The sequence below is a fragment of the Ovis aries genome, chromosome 7, assembly GCF_016772045.2.
Source record: "Ovis aries strain OAR_USU_Benz2616 breed Rambouillet chromosome 7, ARS-UI_Ramb_v3.0, whole genome shotgun sequence".
NCBI classification, from domain to species: Eukaryota; Metazoa; Chordata; class Mammalia; order Artiodactyla; family Bovidae; genus Ovis; species Ovis aries.
Window position 1 is genome coordinate 43,162,185 of NC_056060.1, and position 23,435 is coordinate 43,185,619.

The following is a 23,435-nucleotide window of genomic DNA, read 5'->3' on the forward strand; positions in this document are numbered from 1 at the left end:
GCCCCTGTGAATCAAGCTCGTCCCTGCTGCCCACAATACTGGCTCCAGGCAGCAAAAGCCTTGCTGGCAGCTGCCTCTTACACCTACCCTCTATAACTCTCCTCTCTCTCCCCATTTCCACCTTATAACCTCCACTCTTGTCACTCCTCTGTCCAGAATATGCCCCAGTTTCTCTCTCCCAAAACTGAGGCCTTGACCTCAAGACCTGGCTCAAGTCCTCCTTCTCCAGGAAGACGTCCCTGACACACCACAGGTGGATCTGCCCTGCATGGTGCTTGCTCTAACCTTCCATGGCTCTGCTGCAGTCCTGGCCTGCCTCTTACCCCAACAAATCATTCAGTACTTCAGGCTTCCGTCTCCTTCTCTGCACTGTGGGAAGGATCTACTGTGCAGGGCAATTCTGAGGATTAACTGCGCTAGTGGCATCCAAGCAAAGTTCCCGCTCAGAGTCCAAGTGGACACCCAATAAATATGAGTGAAGACTTCCACTAGTGCCCTGATCAGAGGAGGGTCAGGTAATTTTTGGTTTGACAACAAGTTTCCAGAGTTGCTTGGAGAAACAATACCCCTGAAACAGAGAAAGTTTGTGCAGCCAATTTACTGCTAGTTTTATGGTCTACAAAAAGATAAAGAAAACAATAAGCTTGAGGCTAGAACTAGAGTGAAATTGGGACATTCTTGCCTGGTGTGGACATGATCTAAAAAGAATCTAGATTTCTCAACAAAAACTCTATAAAAATAAAATTTTTTTTTTCCTTAGGGACTAAAGAGAAGGGAAATCTATTTAATTTCTTGGTTTAGCAAGTTAACCACTATGAAACTTAAAGGCGAAAGTAAAATCTACTGGGCCTGGTGCTTCCATGCCCAATTTTAATTCTTGCAACTCTTCGATGAGGTCCCAGGCGGCGCTAGTGGTAAAGAACCTGCCTGCCAATGCAGGCGATATTAGACTTAGGTTCGACCCCTGAGTTGGAAAGATCCCCTGGAGAAGGGCACAGCAACCCACTCCAGTATTCCTGCCTGGAGAATCCCACGCACAGAACTGGGCCACAGTCCACAGGGTCGCAAAGAGCTAGACACAACTGAAGCAACGTAGTACACACAGCACACACACATTATCTCTGCTTCACAGCTGAAGAAAATGAGACTCCAACAGAGCAAATGTCTTATCCTAAACCACATAACAGAGCTGGAAATCAAACTCAAGTCCATTGAAAACCAAAATCCACACTCCTCCACTCCATCATTAGAAAAAGCTGGCAACGTGGCTCAAGGCTGGCATTTTAGCAGGCAGTGTTCAACGTGAGTCTTGCCCACCCCATCCACTAACTTTCCCAGAGGGAGTCCACTTTTGCCTGATAGACTTGGGGGATGCTAATGTTTTGTTTGAAAAAACAAACTTCACTACCAAGAAAAACCAAGTAATTAATAACTGCATGGTTCTATACAGTCAGCCCTCTGGTGTCCACAAGTTCAGCAACTGCATATTCAAGAAGCTGAGGATTCTGTGCTGTGTTTAAGATCCACGGTTTTAGGAACCCACAGCTGGGGGAGCTGAGGTTGTAGAACCGGGGATCCGAAGGGCTGACTGAGGGCCTTGAGCATACAGATTTTGGTTTCTGCATGGGAAGAGGGGGTCCTGGAATAAGTTCCCCGAGGATACTGAGTCTTCCTAAAGCCTGAGATGAAATCAGAGGTTCAACTATTTTTCATTTCTGCTTTCAAGTTTTAAAGCTTTCTCTCTCTGCTAATATGGTGGCTGATTTTTCTTTTTCCAAAGTTCAAAAACGTATAGATTTTTCCCCCTAAATGTCTCATTGTATTACCCAGATGTTTCAAACGCATGTTGCCATTTCCGAGATGTCAGGGGTAGGCGTTATCTAGCAGCTGGTAAATATCATAGTTCATGCCCCACGAGAGTTATGGCTGCTGCCTCTGTTCTCTATGGCCAGTTCCCTTGGCCTCCTACAGTTACGCCGCTTCTCTCAGCCCCTCACAGCTCAAAACAGGGCGTGCAGCCCGTTCTTAACCCTTTAACAAATCACTCTAGGGATCTGCTTTCTAATATTCCAAGCTCTTCTCAGGGCAGGAAGTCACAACCCACAAATGAAAAGACCACTTTGGAGCATATCTTTACCTCAAAATCTCTTTGGTCAACAGAAACCAACACAATATTGTAAGCAATTATCGTCCAGTTAAAAATAAATATTTTTTTAAAAAAAGAAAAAAACAAGTCTTTGATACTTGGCTTTATATTTTCTTTAGATATATGTCACTTATGCTGAAAATTCAGGAGACTAGACTAAAAAGGTGTGAAGGTTCTGAAGCCTCCCCATAAAATTTGCATCTCTCTCTTGAGAGAAAGGCAGTCCTTAGGCACAAATTAAAGCACAAGTACTTAACAAGCCCACTCTTCCTTCTCTACCACCCCACCCCCATTCCCACTGCTTTAAATCCTCTATAATTAGTAAAAGCAGCCACCACTTATTAAGATCTAACTAGTACAGACACTAACCTAAGACCTTCATTATCTCTTTCAATCCTCTCAACAAATTTAGGAGAAACTAGAGGTTTGGGGTTACATGAAGCCAGCATGACAGCCAAGATTCAACCCTAAGTCTGACACCAATGTTCTCCTTGTCATCATTACCCAGCGTCACCACAGTCACGAAATAGTTTCATCCCCCCACCTCGCAAAAGAAGCGCTTCTTCAAGCAAATTCCTGCAGGTCAGGGGCCACTGCAGAACCACCTGAAAGACCTTTTGCTAGGTCAACCTGTTTTACCGTAAAAAGTATGGGAAACAGGAAAGGTGAAGAAAAAACACAAAGGTTCTAAAGAATGCTTTCACCTCTGACCTCTTCCCTCCTGTCAGAGGTCAGATGAGCAGTCCCTGGAACAAATGGGATAAATCTGTGGCCAGTTTCCCATTCAGGTGTTCACATAAAGCTGACCTGACAAGTCTCGCCTTCAAGAGAAGGCGACATGGGCTCCGTGTCTATATTAATTAACCGAGGCCTCCCCTGGGCATTTCTCTGCTGGCCCCTCACTCTGGTCAGTGAGTCATGAAATGAGGACAAGGCTCCAGGGAGCTGAATAGCACAGCTGCACAGCCGTGAACCAGAAATGACAAGACACAGGTGGTTCGAAGTTTTCTCCCCAGGGGTCCCCTCTCCCACACACTCCACCACCATGTCCCTAACTGAGGGGAGCACTGAGGTCATCCCATTACGGAAGAAGAATCTGGAATGTTCATCCCAGCCAGAACAACTCATCACTTGAAACTAAAGCCCGAAGCCCTCTATCACCATAATATGTGTGAGGCCTCAAAAACGCTTTACCTTTGTTGAACTTTCAGACTAAAATACTTCATTCCACTTGAGAGCGTAGCTGGCACGAGCAACCCCCAGTTTTTCCCCACGTGCTTCAAGAAGCCCCTTTTTTTAAAAAAAATATTATTAATGGTCAACAGATTCCAAACAGAATTTGCCTGCCAAGATTTCTTTGGCAACGAAAAGATACTTGGGTTTTAAAAATAAGTCCCCAGCTTCTTTTTGCTAAACTCTTCATCTACACGCTTGAAAGAAAATTCATGAGTCTCTGCAAGACCAGCATTTTTTTTTTTTTCAATGAATTCTTAGCACCCACGGTTCAAATCCACTTACCCTCAGTGTTGGAGCTGATGTCGTCCTCCACCCCGACCACTTGCCTCCGGTGACCCAGGTGCGGGGCGTGGTCAGGCCCAGGGTAGTTGGGAAGGGCCGCCTCTCCTCCGGGATGGGCTGGAAGAGCATCCTGGTCCGCTGGCCCAGCTCCTCCCTCTAGGGAGGGCGGCGGGGCTTCCCCGGGAGGAGCAGGTGACTCTCCTTCAGTCTCTGGAGGAGCAGGGACTCTGGTCCCTGGCTGTTGAGAAGACTCGACTCGCTGTTTTAAATCCGGGGCATTGGTCTCCCCCTGAGGTCTCCTCTCTTCGGTGTGAGGGTCCAAGGGGGAAGCTTCTGTTTCAGGCCCACCCCGAGATGCTGAACGTGGCACAGGGGAGGCCAGGTCAGAATCTGGAGCAGAGATCCTACCTCCTAAAGAAACATCGATTGTGCTGTGGCCATTTGATGCCTCCGCTGGCTCACTAGGCGGGTATTCAATTTCCTCCTCATTCTCATCATATTCATCCAAAGTGTCCTGAGTGTAGTCATCCTCCAGGGCCACGGCATGGCTGAAGGACTGTCCCAGAGGGGCCCAAGGATGGGCTTTGGAAAGGACTCCTCCAACGGTCGCTGGCCTGACGTTGTCCAACGGGGAAGTGCTGCCTATGTGAAAAGCCCACACTCCAGGAATGCCCAGGTTGCTGTGTCTAAATAGAAAGGAAAAAAGATATTGTAGCATACGTGTCCACCCACCACCTTCTTACAAAGGTGAGCAATTTATTTGAAAACTGAAAGACTATTCAGATCAGATTAAGTTTTCACTGGCAGGAAACCAAACAAAACCAGACTTACACGATAACTGAAAAGCATTATATTGGAATTTTGATGCAAACAATCTCTTATTAAACAATGGGTTTCAAAGGCCATATGCCTACTGCCGGACACTCAAAGCAGAATTCTGTACTACTTGTTTTATCTAAATGGCTATATGAAAACACCTAGGGAACAAGGGCTTCCCTGCTAGCTCAGATGGAAAAGGATCTGCCCACAACATGGGCGACCTGGTGTTCAATTCCTGGGTTGAGAAGATCCCTTGGAGAAGGGTATGGCTACCCACTCCAGTATTTTTGCTTGGAGAATTCCATGGACAGAGGGGCTTGGCAGGCTACAATCCATGGGATGGCAAAGAGTCGGACACAGCTGAGCAACTAATACTCCCTGATGACTCAGTGGTAAAGAAGACTCCTGCCAGTGCAGAAGACATGGGTTCAATCCCTAGGTTGAGAAGATCCCCTGGAGAAGGAAATGGCAACCCAATCCAGTATTCTTGTCTGGAGAATTCCATGGACAGAGGAGCCTCATGGGCTACACTCCATGGGGACACAAAGAGTTGGACATGACTTACCTACTGAACGCAAGCACACACACACTTTTAACAAACTCAAGAAAACATATGCTTAAACATTTCTGCCAAACACCTAAATAATAATGAGTCCTTTTTATTTAAGAGCTAATTACATGCCAAGTGCTTAACATTCTTCAACACAACTTGCAAGGTAGGGGCAGTGATATGCCTGATTTTTCAGAGGAGAAAACAGGTTTAGAGAGGTTACCTAATCTTCTTAAGGTTGCACAATAATAATTGGCAGAGTTTGGACTTGAATTCAGTAATAACACCAAAGCCCATGCTCTGAATATCCACGTCATGTCAGAAAACCAGTACACTATAATCAGTCCACATCCTAATTATTTTACACTACAGAACGTTAGAAACATTTCGCTGTTTAGTCACATGGATTATTCAATTAACTAATTCACAAACCCTGGTAAATCAATGTCAAAAAACTCAAAGAAATAGAAATACCTAAGGATCAAAAATGTTGAGCAAATGTAGAACAAAGGTAAGGGGGGTGGGGATAAGAAAGCAGGTTAATTAACTGCCACGGGTCACAGGTGAGAGATGTCCAGAAACATCTGGAGCCAGGGGGCTCACTTGTACACCTCCACTAGAAAAGGACACAGGCTCCATTCAGTCTTCCAAATATCCCAGCGATCCATTATTTTAGTCAATGATACATTCTAAAGAGAATAACCCCGCAAACAATTTTTTAAAAAAAGGAAAAACCCGAAGAAAGAAAGCGTCTGGCTGGCTTAAATACACCCATTTCTATCCTCTCTGGTATATGGACCAAACACCAGGTGCTCAGTCTCTCATGTTGTGGGATTTTCTCCACAGTCAGTCCATGAAAAGTCAGTTAATGACTAATAATATAACGGGAAATTCATTGACTCATATGAGGACAAGAGAATTTTGCTCATTTGGGCTGGTATTCCTCACCTCCACGTGGATTTCTATAGCAATAATATTTATTAACACAGTTCCAAGAATCAATCAGTCAGTCCCCACCCCTTCACATGTTGTTACCACCACTGCAGTTGTAATTAGTTTAGGGAAACGAGTGTAGAAAGAAAAACTTTTGATCCTTTGTGCAATATGCTATGTAAACTTGGTAAGTTCTAAGAATTAAATGCTGGTGCTTTCTGGCAAGCAAGCAAGGAATGTTAAAGAAGATAAGAGAGGACTCAGAAGATCTGAGGATGTTGAGTTTATTATCACATCGGAGGTGTTGCAGCTGTGAAATTTCTTCTTGAGGTTAGAAACAGAACTATAAAAGCTTCAAAGAGTAGGAAAGCACAAATTATGGCAGTTAAAAGCTAAATAAAATAGCCTTCTACTTAAATATGAATCACTACCCTGGCTTTTGTCATTGTGCATGATAGGAAAGCAGCCAGTTTGAGTTTATCCTAAAATCCAAGGTCATTTGGAAAGCTTAGCGATAGAAAGAACTTAATTTATTTCCTAGAAAGAAAACAAGGCTACAAAATGAGATGGACAGTGCCTTCCTCCCTGGGGTATTAGGAGGATTAAGCTAGAAAATCACATAAAATGTTCAGCATGGGGCCCTGCATATAATAAGTGCTTAGTAACTACTGTTTTCTAGGAGACAGAAAAGAATAATCTCAAAAAATGCAAATGTGTACATTCATATTTAAATGTGCAGAAGGAGAATTATTACAAACACACTATGAATTATATAATTTATGACCTCTATATTTATAAGACAAGTTTGAGGAAGAAAACTTTATTGACTAGGAGAATAATTTTTTTTTTAATGCATACTGAAGCACTGAGGGGTGAGTGGCATGATGTGTGTCACTTACTTTAAATTAGAAACATAAAGGAAAAAATTATTAAGATGGCAAAATGTCAACAGCTTGTAAATCTAGATTACAAGCTGCATATTTTTGATATTTAAAATAATGAATGCTGGAGAGGGCGTGGAGAAAAAGTAACCCTCCTACACTGTTGGTGGGAATGTAAATCAGTACAGTCACTATGGAGAACTGTATGGAGGTTCCTTTAAAAACTAAACACAGACCTGTCATATGACCCAGCAATCCCACTTCTGAGCATATATGCAGAGAAAACCATACTTTGAAAAGATACATGCACTCCAATTTTCATAACAGCACTATTTACGATAACCAAGACATGGAAGCAACCTAAATGTCCATCAACAGATGAATGGATAAAGATGTGGTGTATATATACACAATGGAATATTGCTCAGCCATAAAAAAAAAATAAAGTAATGATGAAAGTGAAAGAGGAGACTGAAAAAGTTGGCTTAAAGCTCAACATTCAGAAAACTAAGATCATGGCATCTGGTCCCATCACTTCATGGCAAATAGATGGGGAAACAGTGGAAACAGGGTCAGACTTTATTTTTGGGGGCTCCAAAATCACTGCAGATGGTGATTGCAGCCATGAAATTAAAAGACGCTTGCTCCTTGGAAGGAAAGTTATGACCAACCTTGACAGCATATTAAAAAGCAGAGACATTACTTTGCCAACAAAGGTCCGTCTAGTCAAGGCTACGGTTTTTTCCTGTAGTCATGTATGGATGTAAGAGTTGGACTATAAAGAAAACTGAGTGCTAAAGAATTGATGGTTTTGAACTGTGGTGTTGGAAAAGACTCTTGAGAGTCCCTTGGACTGCAAGGAGATCCAACCAGTCCATTCTGAAGGAGATCAACCCTGGGATTTCTTTGGAAGGAATGATGCTAAAGCTGAAACTCCAGTACTTTGGCTACCTCACGAGAAGAGCTGACTCATTGGAAAAGACTCTGATGCTGGGAGAGGTTGGGGGCAGGAGGAGAAAGGGACGACAGAGGATGAGATGGTTGGATGGCATCACTGACTCAATGGACATGAGTTTGGGTAAACTCTGAAGTTGGTGATGGACAGGGAGGCAGACAGGGAGGCCTGGCATGCTGCGGTTCATGGGGTCGCAAAGAATCGGGCACGACTGAGCGACTCTACTGAACTGAACTGAATACCATTTGCAGCAACATGGATGGACCTAGAGATTATCACACTAAATGAAATAAGCCAGACAAAGAAAAATATCATATGATATTACTGATACATGGAATCTAAAAGAAGAGAAGACACAAACGAACTTACTTCCAAAACAGAAAGACACAGACACAGAACACAAACTTACAGCTACCAAAGGGGAAAGTGGGAGAGGGATAAATAAGGTGTTTGGGGGTAACACATACACACTACTATACATAAAATAGATAACCAGTAAGAATCTATTGGATAGCACAGGGACCTATATTCAATATCTTGTAATAATGGGAAGGAAAGAATGAAAGGGAAAGGGAGGGAGGAAAGAAAGAAAAGGAAGGAAGGAAGAAGGGAAGGAAAGAAGAAAGAAAAAGTAAAATAGAAGATTAAGTTGGGGAATCTTTCTAACATTTGGAGGTAGAAAAGGCCTTCCTAAGAATAATACCAAGACCTGAAATCATAAAGGAAAAGGCCAATAAGTTTGACAACCCTAAAGTTATACCTTTTAGATTGTAACTACCTTTAAAGATGAACAACTGAATAAAAATATGGATGGCACTTAAGAGAAAATATTTTTACTAGCTTTTTCTTATTTGTAAAAGATCTCTGTAAAACCTCAGCAGAAAAGAGCAAAGAAATGGCTATTAACCATTGAAAAGATGCTCAGTTTTACCATAATCATAAAAATTAGAGTGAAAATATGAACATTTACACCTATCAGATTCACAAATACTAAAAAGATTAGAAGCCTGTAGGAAATGAACATTGTTGATCATAGCTCTCTGTAGGATTGTAAGCTGGTGCAGGGTTTCTGAAGGGTGAGTGATTGGTTAACGTGCACTAAAATGTTAAACTGCATATACCTTTTCTCAGCAATTCTACTTTTAAGAATTTATCTTTAAGACAAATGAGCATCCAAACAACGTGTATTATTTTGTTTACTGCCACAGTAATTATAAAAGGAAAAACCAGAAATGTTTAAATGTTCATCAGTTTATCGTTTTAATAAGACAGGCCATATATGATACCATGTTTTATAGGCTTCAAATAATACTATGAAGATATCTTACTGAAAGATGTCCATACGACAGTGGTGAATGGGTAAATGGCCTCCGCTGCCTCCTATACCCTGCGGAGGTGTTAGCACCTAGTCCCATGCTCTGGAACTAACTGTTCCTCCATCTAGCCTAGGAGAGTGCAGGCTGCTAGTATACAGGGCCTAGGCCTTAGACATCTTTGTCTTTCCAGCACTTGGATGATGTCTGTAAAGCAGAGAATCCATGGGCTCCAGAGATGAGGGTGGCGGAACTAGGGCAGAAAAAGCAAGGAGCTAAGTTTTCTCCAGAGTCAAGACTAAAAGGCAGCCTCAGTGGAGCCCATAAGATACCCAATGTGAGTCCTGAGAATGGGAAAGCAAGCCAGGATTCAGCATTAAAAAAAGTAGTTCAGAGCTCCAGACTCGTGCTTGAATTTTGGCTTTGCCACTTCATAACTTCAAGATTATAGGCAATTTAACTTTCCTAAGCTCATTTGTCACATTGACAAAGGAACAGAACTTACCCCCTGAGACTCTTGTTGAGTTTTAATTAAGAGAACTTCTGGAAAGTGTTTAACATAATGTTGGCAAACAGTAAGCTCTCAATAAATGTCAGCTCTGAGTAACCCTGTTTGGCTATAGGGCCGCTCTCTGGTCTCTGAGTAGAGCGGATGGCATGCAAAAGTGTAAGCTGTTCCAGTACCCAGTAATCTCATTCTGTCCAGCTTGTAGACCAGTATTCAGGGAAGCATAAAAGCAGAGATTTTTTTCTTAAGCCCAGAAATGAGTAAATATCAACTGATGCCAACCCAGATACTGAGCATGATATGGACAAGCAAAGTGGGCTCACGTGATGGGACTAAGGAATGTGCCCAGTTCCAGGCATTTCATGAAAAACCCATCAGGACGATTTCAGATAATGAAGCCATTGAGAAAATCCAAGACTTCCAAAACCCTAGCAATCTGTTTGTTAGTTTTTCTCTTTTTTTTTCCAAATTACACAACCCTTAATTTAACTTTTAACACCTATCTGTTTAAAAGACTAACTCACAACATTTCCAGCTGTGAAACGATTAACCTGGAAAAACCTCAACCTGGGCAGTTATATTACTGAATATTTTTATGTGGTTCCAAGAGCAATGTTTTCCATAGCAAGCCTCAGTGGCTGTGCTAACACACACACACACACACACACACAAACACATACATATATTCACACACATAGTTTGGTTTCTGGTATCCCTAGCCAATATGGCAGGAAAAATAATGAACCTTTTATATTTTGGTCAACTTGCTCCTCCCAGGGTCTAGCCTAGTTCCTGGTTTTGACATTGATGCCTTGCTTAATTAGCAACTACCAAGATACTTAATGGTCTTAGAGCCACTGAAGTTTGGTAGCTCCGAAGAGTCCTTACATTCCAACAGGAAAGGGCTTAAGCTCTATGCTACTTACTGGTAGAGATTTTTCACAGACTGTTCAGTGCTAGTCAAGCTGAAATATGGTCCCTGTCTATTCAGGTCATCAACCTCTCCTCGGCAGAAGCCCACCCGGGCAGGAAGCTGGAGCTGGACGTTGTAAGACTCTTTGGGGCGTGTTCCAAAGAACTGAAGGCCATTGGCAGGATAAAGAAAGAGGGCGTAGGTGTCAGATTCATCAGATGCCAACACTGCCTGGAAAGTATTCAGCTGTGAAAAAAATAGACAATATTCTTAATAAATCAAACAAACAACAACAACAAAAAAAACTGCAAGCAAAGCATTATGAAATGCAAAGTGTTGTCCCCCTTCTCAGGATTTCTCTAAATTGTTTTAACATAATATTCTTTTAAATTTCCTCTCCAAGTTATAAGCATAATTACATAAGCTGTATTATTATAATCATCTTTTATCAATTTAGATTAATAGTTGAAATATGCATAGGTTAAAACAAAAAAAAAAAACCACAGAGGTTAGGACTTCCTTGGTGGCATAGTGCCTAAGAATCTGCCTGCCAACTTAGGGGACACAGGTTTGATCCCTGGTCCGGGAAGATCCCACATGCCATGGAGCAACTGAGCCCATGCACCACAGCTACTGAGCCTGTGCTCTAGAGCCCACGTGCCACAACTGCTGAAGCCCGTGCACCTAAGGCCTGTGCTCTGCACTGCCATGAGAGGCCCACACACTGCAACAGAGCATAGCCCCCACTCGCTGCAACTAGAGAAAGCCTGGGCAAATCAACAAAGACCCAGCGCAACCAAACATAAAGGACTTTTTTAAAAACACAGGTTAAAAAAATAAAACTATTTTTCAAGGTTTCAAACCTTTATCATCCAAACTTCTTTCAGAGCTGAGAGTAAATAGGAAAATTAATGTGTACATTCCTGTAGTCACTGCCCTAGTTTACTGCTCTGGGCACTTATCGGGATCATTCATTCACTCATTTACTGAATCCCCTTTATGGGGAGGGGTGGTGTGAGGCACTAGCTGATCAAAAGGCCTCATTACTGTTCTCACAGCCTCACTCTCTATTCTCTTCCATCTACCTTCTGACACCAGCACCAGAGTTATCCTATCCTCATTTCTCAGATGAGGAAAACAAGACATAAAGGCTAAGAGCTCTGCCTAGGGTTAGGCTGTTAGTATGCAGTGGCAGGCCAGTCAACTCCAGGGTCCCTGCCCTGCACCACCAGGTCATGCCAACCACTCCTTGGCCTGCCACGCCAGGTGATTTATAAGCTGCAAACTCTCTTTCCAGGCTCACATCCACTGTATCTTCACCAGATTATTTAATATTGCCCATCTGTCCCATGTACTTTGATGCTTCTAAACATTTATTTACTCACGTTTTCCTGTGCCTAGAAACACTCCTGACCTTCTCATACTGACCTCTGAGGGGTTTTTGAGATTCCCTGTAGATTTATTGCTGTTCTCTGACCCTCCACAACATCTTAGTGAGTGTTTCTAGTTAGCAGTCACCTAGTTTAGCCTGGTTAGCTGTTTACATGTTTGTAAACTTGATTCATTAATTCATTTGTACATTAATTCAGAGAGCCAGGTGCCAGCTAAGCACTGGACAGTATGCTTGGTGGCAAGAAGCAAAGGGGCAAAGGATGGAAGCCTCCAACCAGGACAGTCTCAGAGTTTACGACAGGGAGCAGCCATGGCTGGGATTCCAAGAGAGTTGCTGGAGAAGGTAGTAGAGGCCAGAGAGGAAGGCGTGGGCCCCAGACCTCAGGGCTGGAATGGGCAGGCGTCGCAGAGGCTGACTGTGAATAGTAATAAACACTGAAGGAGCCAAAGCAGACCAGAAGGACAGGCCAGGAGCCTGAACTAGCCACAAACGCAACACCCAGGTCCTTATAGAATCACTCCTTAAAGTTCAATTTACTCTAGTATTTTCAACAGGACACCTTTTTTTTTTTTGCCTTTATCTACATCCAGCTATCTCCCTCACAACACACAAATGATCAGTTAATGGTATTTGAGTATCTTGTAAAAAATGTTATATGAAGGCCTCTGAGGACACCCCTCTCACTAAATCCCATTCTTTTTGCAACTTAGCAGGGAGCAGGAGAGGTATTTATAAATACCACTACTTCCTAAGTAATGTGACTCCTAGAAACATTCTTTACTGGTAAGGAGCACTGTCTCCCCATTTTGCTAGACACACAAAGTTAGGCAGAAAGAAACATATCGCATTTTACTAAATAAAACAGCAGAAAATAGGTATGGGCCTGTCCTGCGTCCTTCCCCAAATGGTGGCCAAGCTCTTTTCTAATGTTAATTATTGTTTTTTGATGTTTAATTTCAAAGTATAGTTTGGATGGTTCGCTTACAAGATAAAGTTTAGGTGTTAAAATGTTTTCCAGAAAAAACTCAAAATATTATCCAACTTTTCTTCCAGATCGCCAACATAGAAAAGGTCACCTAGCGTGGCTTGGCTTTTTGCTTTCCTTTAAGTTCAGAAACTTAAAGACAAGGGGAGGGGGGTGCCTCATATATTTGTTATTGTTTTCGTTGTTGATTGTTTCAGCCGGAAAGCTTGACTTTTCCACAAACAAAAGGCAAGGGATGTTTTCTAGAATTTCTCAAAGCTCGGAAGCCATAACTTCTGCCAAATGTAAACAAAAGCCATTCTGTATCATGTCCATACAGAATGCATACATGATCGATTAATGGCGATTCAGTAACTTCAGAGTTTTACTTTACTCAGAATAAATAAAGTTCAGCTAGAGAAAGAAAGGTACTCAAGGAAAGAGACTCTGTTTTAAGAAGCAAAGCTTTCAAAGCTTCTGGCATTGATTGCCCACAATAAATGTCAGATAGGAGGAATCCTGGTTCTACATCTAGAGAAGCTCTGTGAGATAAGGAGGTCCTATAGATTGTGAAGGAATTGAATGGGATAGGAAAGGGAAGGGAAAAGTAAACAGAGCTGGGAAGGGAAGAGTCTGGCTTTTTACTGTGGGGTCTGGGTATTTAGCTAGTCAACAAATTTTATTCATTCTTTCAGCCAGTGAGCAAATTTATTTCAATGAAAAGTTATTCAATGTCTTTATATGCCATCCTTGAGACATGCACTTATTACAGGTGGCAAGCATTTATTTAATCTACTTGTCTTCAGTGAAATAGGCAAATAGAAGAAGTTTAAATAGAATTTAGGATCCCAGAGTACCAGCCAAAAAAGTCTGGCTGTTTAAAAACCACCCACACACCAAATGATCACGTTTAAAGTTCTCCCTCAGTTCCACAACATTCTACACCTAATCGCTAAAGAGCCTGCTTCATGATGTCCTGCAGGGCTCCTCTCCCTAGAACACTCCTTGACTGGCTTCCTAACCGGAAAGGTCTACACATTCCTGGAGAAAAGACTTCCCAAGAACCCTACATGCTCTGTCCCTGAAGGGAAAGCCTCAGATGGGCTGCCAAACCTCACAAAAGGGTCACCAGTTTCCAACTTCCTCAGGATCCCAGGGAGGAGAGGAGTAGGGCCTGTGCTGCAGAGCTCCAGGATCCACCTTCCTGCTATCAGAAAGAGAAAAGCCAGAGCCCTCAGCAGAAATCAGACAGCTTCGGGCTCTCCCTTCCAGGTGCAGGGCATCACCAATCAGTGCTGACTTGATGCTTGGCAAAGCCAGGCTGATGGATACAAAGCATGCTCCTCAATGAGTTCCCAGTTTATTCAATTTACTTAATTTCAGCCATCTGGCCAAATATCACGACAATACCATCCATGTCCCGAAGGGTTTGCCTAAAGTGGCTTACAAAAATTATAATGAAAATTAAGAAGTAGGGTCACAAAGTTCCCCTTCCTGTCTTCTTTAGGGCCTCATGCTTTCTATACTGGAGAAGGCAATGGCAACCCAGTCCAGTACTCTCGCCTGGAAATCCCATGGACGGAGGAGCCTGGTGGGCTGCAGTCCATGGGGTCGTGAAGAGTTGGACACAACTGAACAACTTCCCTTTCACTTTTCACTTTCATGCATTGGAGAAGGAAATGGCAACCCACTCCAGTGTTCTTGCCTGGAGAATCCCAGGGGCGGCAAAGCCTGCTGGGCTGCCGTCTATGGGGTCGCACAGAGTCGGACATGACTGAAGCGACTTAGCAGCAGCAGCAGCTGCTCTCTATACTCCTAGCATTATTAGCTTCTCGTCTCCATTGTTTGGTGTGAATGCTAACCTTCATTCCTTAGCATATTTCTCTATCTACCATTACCTATACATCACTGTCACTTGTATGATTTTCCCTCATTCATTTTTTCTGCCCTAATCCTACAGATCCTGCCAAAAATACCAAAATTAATGTCCAGTACTATCACATCCCTAATATTATAACCTTCCTAACACTTGGTCTTTAGCAAAACTGCAGCATTTCTTTAACCAATTTTCATATATGTCTCTGTTCTCTATGTCCGCATAGCCAGATCTCAGACACAAGCTAAACTCTCTCAGACTGTACACCTCCCTTCTTTGGGACCTCAGCTTCAAAATTCAAAAAAGCTACAACCATGTCCTGCTTTTACTTCTCATTTTCTCACTGGATCCTACCCCCGCCCCACTGGATCAATGACCATCATTCTTTGAAACACGTTGGCATATATCACTCCCGAGGTGAGGCCTCCACTAGGAAGCCTTCTGCTCATCTTATTTTACTGCCCACATCTGCCTTCATCCATATCTCCAGCCTTAGCTCTCTTGGCCTTCTCCCAGGAAACATCCTTGGTCAGCACAATCTGTCCTGTTGCTCCATTCTCGATATCCGTCATTTCAGCCCAACTTAGATAAAAGTTGACAAAACATACCCTGTACCACACAGATCTGTGAAGCCCAGTTTTCTATCCCCCTTCATCCCTCAAATAACAACACCCTCACCCGCACCACCCTCGAGAAAAAGACACAGCTAAGGTAAACATTAGTCCTCTTTATGTCTCCTGTCAGTAAGTTCTTTGAAGGTCAAACTGACTCACTGGAAAAGACCCTGATGCTGGGGAAGACTGAAGGCAGGAGGAGGAGGAGATGACAGAGGATGAGATGGTTGGATGGCATCACTGATTCGATGGACAGGAGTTTGAGCAAGCTCTGGGAGTTGGTGATGGATAGGGTAGCCTAGCGTGCTGCAGTCCATGGGGTCTCAAGAGTCAGACACTACTGAGCAACTGAACTAAACTGGGACTTTGCTCTGTGATGTACTTATGACAATTCAAGGCACCTCAGACTGCGCTGACAAACACTATTTGGTCATAGCTTTTTAGATACAGTAACACCTTGACATTCCTACAGCATCAGGTACCATATCCTGTCACATCCATCAAGAATGTCCAAGGTGAGAAAGGACAACATCTGAAACAGTTTTAAAAGGTAAAAATGCCTTTCCTCTGACATCTTCAAGTCTCTGATAACTCTGCAACATGTTATATGCCAAGGTTTAAGAAGGTCATGTAGAATTCACACAGTCCTTCAAGCAAAGTAGATTACTATTTGGCAGAATCTATTTCCAAAGAACTATTAAAACAACAACTCATGTCACAGGGCTCTTTAAAGTATTCAGAAGGAACCTTCAATGTGGGTAATTAAAAAAACATCCTCTCTCCAAACAGAATCTTTATCTCCTTTCTAAATGAAACATTCTGAAGCCAGCTCAGCATTTGGCAACATTCCTGAAGATTAATTTTAATTAGAAAAGTAAGAGATGGATTCTACAAATCTTCCCACGCTCCGCCCCCACCATAAAGAGGTCCAGACAGAAGTTGCAATGCAGAAAACCTTGTATTTAAAGAGTCCTTAAGTAAAAGACTCACATCACAGTATCCTTTCAAGATAGGGAAATCAAAGAACCAGAATCTGGTCCTATATCAACCCCATGTAGGGGAACACAGATCTGCTGAGCAAATGCACCTGCTAAGTCTAAGGGACTATGATGGCTGCTTTAAAATGTCACCTTAGTGAATTCTCACAACAGTCCTGTAAGTTAGGCATTGCTACCTCATTTTACAGGTTAGTAAACTATGACTGAGGCAGGATCATTGCTTCCAAAGTCACTGGATAACCTTTCATAAACTACTTTCAAAACGTTTTTTGTCATTATCTTCACATCAGAAGCATTATTTCCATGCTACAGATGAAACAGAAAAATATTTGTCTGCATTATAATTTCCAGTTTCAAATAAGTTCTGATAAAATTGGACTCCCGAAGCTCTAAGAGTGACTTCATCACCGCATAGGTTCTGTGCAACTGCTCATCTCTCCAATTCATCTCACTCAGCTCAACATTACCTTTTTTTCTCTGTTGAAAAAGTAAGACAGATGCAGCTGGATTCACTTCAGACCACTGGAATACTAATTTGGAAGTAATAAGGCATCAATAGTATCCTTGGCAAAATTCATTCCAAGTCAATTCTTCCTTTGAATGAGATATGAGTCCAAGGACTCTTCTGGTACTAAGATCACATCAAAACAATAAAACAAGCCTCATTTACTGGAAGTGTTTGGAAAAGGCATAACTATTGTGTCTGCCTACATCACTTGTGCCAACAGAATGGGCCCTGCATGAAAACTCTGGGTAGAAGCAACAACAACAAAAACCTAAGAATCAACAAGTCTATACTATAGGGACTTCCCTGGTGGTCCAGGGACTGGCACTTTACGCTCCCAAAGCAGGGAACCTGAGTTCACTTCTGGTCAGGGAACTAGAGCTGAAACTGGAACTAGATACTGAAACTGAGAGTTCACATGCCACAATGGAGGATCCCACACACCACAAAAAAGAAAAAAAAGTCTGTATTCTAAACCTGCCTTTGCCTTACTACGTACAGAATTCTGCACACTCACCTTAACTTACTAGGTAATGGCAAACAGTGAGTCTTTCTGTACTTGTCTTGCAGCAGTGTTGTGAGAAGACAGCAAGATAAAGTGTTGTTATAAGAATTAACAAGATATCCTGAATAAACAACACATATAATCATTGTCTAAGTAGTCAGCCTTTCCTTTGAACCCTTATCTTCTCAATAGTCAGAAAGAGCACTCTTTGAAAAACAAAAACTTCTATTCAAAATCCTTCAAGATCTGCCCAGTGCCAAAGAACCAAGTCCAAACTCTTAGCAGAGCATGATCTGCCCCTACCCCATGGCCTTCCCAGCCTCATCCCCACCACCCTTCCTGTTCAGTAACAGGACCACGTGTAATGCCCCAAAACACATTAACAATATAGTATGTAGGTGATACATCATATGCTACCCCTTCTATAGGGAATGTTCAACTCTGCTCAACTCAGATTCAAAGACAATTGCTCACTGAAGCTTTCCCAGATTAGGTTCCCTAACCAGTGAGGGGTGGAGTTAGTCTCCTTAAGATGTCACTTCACTTCTATTGAATCATAATCAATATTAAACTCTGAGATTCTTGAAAGTAAAGAATGTGTCCTTTCACAGTGCCTACGCATCCTGACTTACAGTAAGTGTGCAAAAAATTTGCTGGATAAATAGATCTCAACTATGTTTAAATATAAATTACTTATACATACATATATTAATATATCACATATATATGTTTAGAAAAGAAGATTGGAAGATAATAAAATAGCAGTGGTGACCTCTGATTAGTATAATTATAAGCTGGATTTATTTTCTAAACTTTGTATTAGAGATATGTTAAACTTTAAATATGTTTTTTAAACTTATCGACAAAAATAAATGAATGAATCAACATACTTACCTTATTTATCTTTATCCAACCCTCCACCTAGCCCAATGCCCTGCATAAAGAAGGTGCTCAATATATGTGTTTGAATTAAATATACTCTGTTGAATTGAATAACTGAAATGTCAAATCTATGCATTAAAAAGTTATTCAATAAACAAAACTAGATGTTTCAAAACAATTGGCTAAAATCAATTCAAATGATTTTTTAAATCTCTAGATCCCCTTTGCTTAGTAGAGTCTTTAGAAGATACTCCTCTCACTCAGGGAACACAGTAAGAATGGCCACCATCTTGAATCATCCAGGGAGAGTGTGCAAGCTACTTAACCTCTCTGAACCTAAAGGAGGATATGTACCGCTTCTATATAGCTAAAAATCACATTGATGAGTTAAAATTGAGATAAGCTGAAAGAGTTTCAGCCCTTGGAGTACGACATTTTAGATTTAGGTTGAATTCCATGGAGGAAGCCCATACCTTCCCCAGGAATGAGGCAAGCACCCTTTTGCCAAACCACCCTGACCCATCTGATAATCCATTTGGAGTACCTCAGTGAATGAATGCATGCAACATACTTACCTTCTTTATCTTTCTCCAACCCTGCACCTAGCCCAATACCCTGCACAAAGAAGGTGCTCAATATCTCAGGTAGAGACTATACAATGGATCAAGGGCAGTCTCCTGTAAAGTAAGGGAGCATGTGACCTGGTACCTGAGTGACAGTTTGGCAAAAATTATCAAAAACTTCATATAAAATATATCACTCTGGCCTACCAATTCCACTTCCTGGAAAGTCAAGTGGTGACATGGCATAAAGATTTAGCCTAAAAAAGAAAAAGTGCTTCACAAATTTATAATGATGAAAAATTGGAAATGACATTGCTGACCACTGGGCACAGTGAGAAATCCACTGGATGGAATATACAAACATTAACGATGATGTTGTAGAAATATATTTATTGACAGTGAAATATATTCACAACTTACTAAAAAAAGTTACAAAACAGTATGTGGAGTGTGAATCCATCATTAATAGACAGAGACACATACAGATATGGATAGGAAAAAGCTCTGGCAGGTGCACACAAAACTGTTTAATAGTGGTTATCTTAAGTGGCAGGAAAATGAGTGGCTGTTCTTTTCAAAACTGCCTGCCATCTTCTGATGTTTTTCCTTCAGTGAACATATAATTAGAAACAATTCTTATATATATGAGGTGATTCTAAAAATAAACAATCAAACCATAAACTCCCTCCTGCATCTGCACTGGGGCACTCACATCTCCTAAGCAGTTCTCCTTACAAGAGTGACCACCTCTCAGACCCTCAGAGAAAGCCTGGAGAAAACCAAGCCACTTCAGCCCCGGTGCCAACAAACTGTACCTGAGGTTCATCAGGGGAGCAGACTCAGGAGAAACTTCAAGCCTGGGTTCCAGCCCAGAATTCAAGCCCATCTTTCAGTAAGCGCAAAGGCCAAGCATCCCTGGTCGCTTACCTCTCCCGAGGGCGGGGCCCCACGCTTGGCTTCTTCGTAGGCGCCCACCTGCTCCCAGGTGGCCAGAAAGGCGTGGGTGGGAGTGAAGTGTGCGCCGGAGAGCGGGAAGCCTGTGCGCACATAGTTGGCGGCCAGGCCCAACACCGCCGGAGAGGTGTCCTGGCGGTACAGGACCCGGCCCCTGCCGCCACTGGTGTCGATGTCGGCCAGGAAGGGGGCGATGGCCGGGAAGTCTGTGGGGAAATCGTCGTCCACATACTGGGTCTCCCTGGGGAAGTCCTGGGTGGAGATGATGCCGTTGGTGCCCACCTGGGGAATGAGGGGGACAAAAAGGTGACCGTAGGAAGCCCAAGGACGCAAGAGCCTACCCTGGCATCGCAAGGAGGGAAGGAAGCCCTCGAAGCATGAAACTCCCCACTTCCCCATCCTCTGGAAGTCTGACTCCTGGTTCGGAGCCACCAGTGCAACTTCAGCCGGCATCGTCCCCCCGCCCCACCACCCTATCCCACACGTACAGTGCAATTGGTCCAGGAGCCCTAAATTCCTTCACATATCTTTTCATTTCCCGCACAACCCTGGGGAAGAAGCTCTGGGTTCGAGGAAGGAGCACCCAGTTCTGCAAATCTGCACGGCCCTCTCGCTGAACTTAACTTTAGACCCCACTGGCCGCCTTAGGAATCCCACCTTCTTTTCTGCCTGGGACGCTTATGCGGCTGATAACAATTCTTACCGTCCCCTTGTAGCAGGGGAAAGCAGTGCGTTTGGCAAAGGCAAAAAGCCAGGTCCCACCCCAAGGGCGCTCGGGGACAGCAGACGATGCGGACTATTTCCTCCCCTCGGAAGGCAGGGGCCCGGTGAGATCCACACTACCAATGACCCCTGCTCAGAAGCTGCTAGAAATCTGCAGAGTCCCGCACCATGAAGAAGCTAAACTTACGTAGAGGTCGCTGAATTGGGCGTCGTAGAAGCGCAAGGAAAGCGTCAGCTTCACGGCGGCTGAGCTTTCGTCGTCGCCTTCCTGCAGGAGCTGGTCCCCTCGCGACTGCCCGTAGGGGAAGAGCTCGCTTGGGTGCAGCGCCGCGGCCCGCGACAGCAGCAGCAGCAACATTAGCAGCAACGGCGGCGGCGGCAGCGCCGGCCGCCCGGCCGCCCGGTCCGCCCGCATGCTTGCTCGGCCCTGGGCTGCCGCGCGACAGACCACGTCCAGCCCGGCCCGCCAGCCCACTAGCGGCGCTGAGCGGGCCTCGGACCTGGATCCCCGCGGGTGCCGGGGCGGGGCGGGACTCTGGGCCCTCCCAAAGCGCTGATTGGCCGCGGCCTTGGGCCCGGACCCAATCGCCGGCTCTGAGAAAGTTCGACAGCGGCCACCACATCTGGTTCTCGTTAAGTTCTCTAAGGCAGCGGTCACCGGAGCGGCGGGGGCTGGAGAGGTGAAAGCCCCCGCCAGGGGTGATCGGAATTACTTCTCCTCCGCCTCCGCTCCCCGAGAGCTCGCGGGGCGGGGAGGTCATCTCCGCCCTCCTGACGGGGCTACCCGGAGATCCTGGCGAGTTCCGCCCTGTGGACCAAATGGCCCACACGGTTCGAAGGCGGCGGCGCTGCAGGAGATGACCTCGGCGCCAAGGGGGACCTCGAGGCGGCGTGTGCAGCTGCCGGCTGGCGCAACGTGCCCCGCCAGCCTGGCAGGGCGAGGGTGGTGGGGGTTACGGTTTGAGCCCTGCCCTGGGGTCCCAGGCGCCCGTCGAGCCGAGAAGCAAAAGGCATTGTCGCAGCCACAACTTCCCGCGCGGCCGCTTCACTTCACCCAGAGACGCGTTGCGGAGAACTGCGGCTTTGTGTGAAGCCTGGGGATTGACTCCTAAATTCCATTCCCCCCCCCCCCCCCCCCCCCCACCCGAAGGTTGCCTCCCAGGCGGACGGCACCGCCCGGAAGGACTGGGCCACCGGGCCGAAATGCCTGCCAGTCCGAGTCAAGAGCGTTGTTTACCTTCCCCGGGGAAAACCGCACCCGGGAAGGGCATGAAACGCTACAGTGTGCGATCGGCTCTGTTTGGGGCGTGAAATAAGGCATCCGGTTTGGACACCAAGCAGAAAGGGCTAGGCGCCACGGTGGAGAGACCCTGGGTCGGGCATCGAAGCTGCTCTTGACCGCTGCCACAGAGGTGGTAACCCGAGCTCTCCGCGAAACTGGAAACCTCACAACCGCCAAACCAGATGCCCTGAGAGTGTGGGGGAACCCCATCTACCATAAATGTACCCTCAGCGAAGCTCCAGTAGCTGGAAGAGATTTTACTACCAATTTGATTATCAAGAGCTTGAAATTTCCCAGATAGTCTGTTTTCTCTCTTGGGATCTCCCTGGGGTCTTTGGAAGCAAAGGTATTTTAAAAGAAGGGAAAAGTAAACCCTTGGAAATGCCTTTAGGAACGCTCAAGAAACAGATTTCCTTTTGTGGGTGTTATTCCCGTTATACAAATCCTTACCAGCCCACAGGGCCAAGCCCTGAAAACTTTAAAAAGATCAGACTGGGAGAGTCACAGAGTTAACACAAAATGGAAAACTGGCCTAAAGTAGTTTGCTTCCTCAAACTGTGAAGACCTATATTTGATGTTACAAAAATGTATTTGTGTTTGCATATATTATGTTCTCCTTTCTTTTGGAGACAGATTATTTTTATCGTACTGAGGAGGAAATAGCTCAAAGACATTAGGTGACTTGACTTGCCCAAGTTCACCTAAAGTTACTCTGTGATATGAAATCCTTCACTGATTTCTGTAGCTCTTGCAAATCTCTCAACTGAGAATAATCATAGTTAACATTTATGAAGTGGTAATAAGCCAAAAGTTAGTGAGTCAGGCAGACCCTAAGATGGCCCTCAATGACCCCCATTTCCTAGTGTTCACTCCCTTGTATAATCTCTTCCCCTTGAGTGTAGGCTGGCCTAATGACTTTTTTTTAAAATATAATTTTATTTATTTATTCTGCTTATTTTGGTTGCACTGGGTCTTTTTTGCTGCGTGGCCTTTTCTCTAGTTGCAGTGAACAGGGGTTACTCTTTGTTGTGGTGGGTGAGCTTCTCATTGTGGTGGCTTCTCTTGTTGTGGAACACGGGCTCTAGGGCACATGGGCTTCAGTAGTTGCAACTCCTGGACTCCAGAGCACAGGCTCAACTGTTGTGGTGCACAGGCTTAGTTGCTCTTGGTGTGTGGGATCTTCCCACATCAGGTATTGAACCCATGTCTCATTCATTGAAGGTGGATTCTTTACCACTGAGCCACAAAGGAACCCCCTGCTGCTGCTGCTGCTGCTAAGTCACTTCAGTCGTGTCCGACTCTGTGCGGCCCCAGAGATGGCAGCCCACCAGGCTCCCCCGTCCCTGGGATTCTCCAGGCAAGAACACTGGAGTGGGTTGCTACTTCCTTCTCCAATGCATGAAAGTGAAAAGTGAAAGTGAAGTCATTCCGTCGTGCCCAACTCTTAGCGACTCCATGGACTGCATGCAGCCTACCAGGCTCCTCCGTCCATGGGGTTTTCCAGGCAAGAGTACTGGAGTGGGTTGCCATTGCCTTCTCCAGGAACCCCCTAGTGACTTCTAAACCAAAGAATGTGGCAACAGAGTTGAGTAATCATTTCCAATATTAGGCTAAATCTGTCTTGCTGGCAGACTCTTTCT

General features: G+C 44.3%; 1 protein-coding gene across 1 annotated transcript in view; it reads right to left on the bottom strand.

The window, feature by feature from the left end:
* The window catches only part of NID2 (nidogen 2), an 83,011-nt gene extending 62,022 nt beyond the window's left edge, over positions 1-20,989 (bottom strand). Inside the window, exons 1-4 of the mRNA XM_004010528.5 lie at positions 20,701-20,989; positions 19,764-20,072; positions 10,550-10,782; positions 3,665-4,350 (exon numbers count right to left, since the gene is read on the bottom strand). Coding sequence (XP_004010577.3) covers positions 3,665-4,350; positions 10,550-10,782; positions 19,764-20,072; positions 20,701-20,928 — 1,456 coding nt within the window. The 5' untranslated portion in view covers positions 20,929-20,989. The remainder of the gene's footprint in view (positions 1-3,664; positions 4,351-10,549; positions 10,783-19,763; positions 20,073-20,700) is intronic.
* Positions 20,990-23,435: the final 2,446 nt, after the last annotated feature.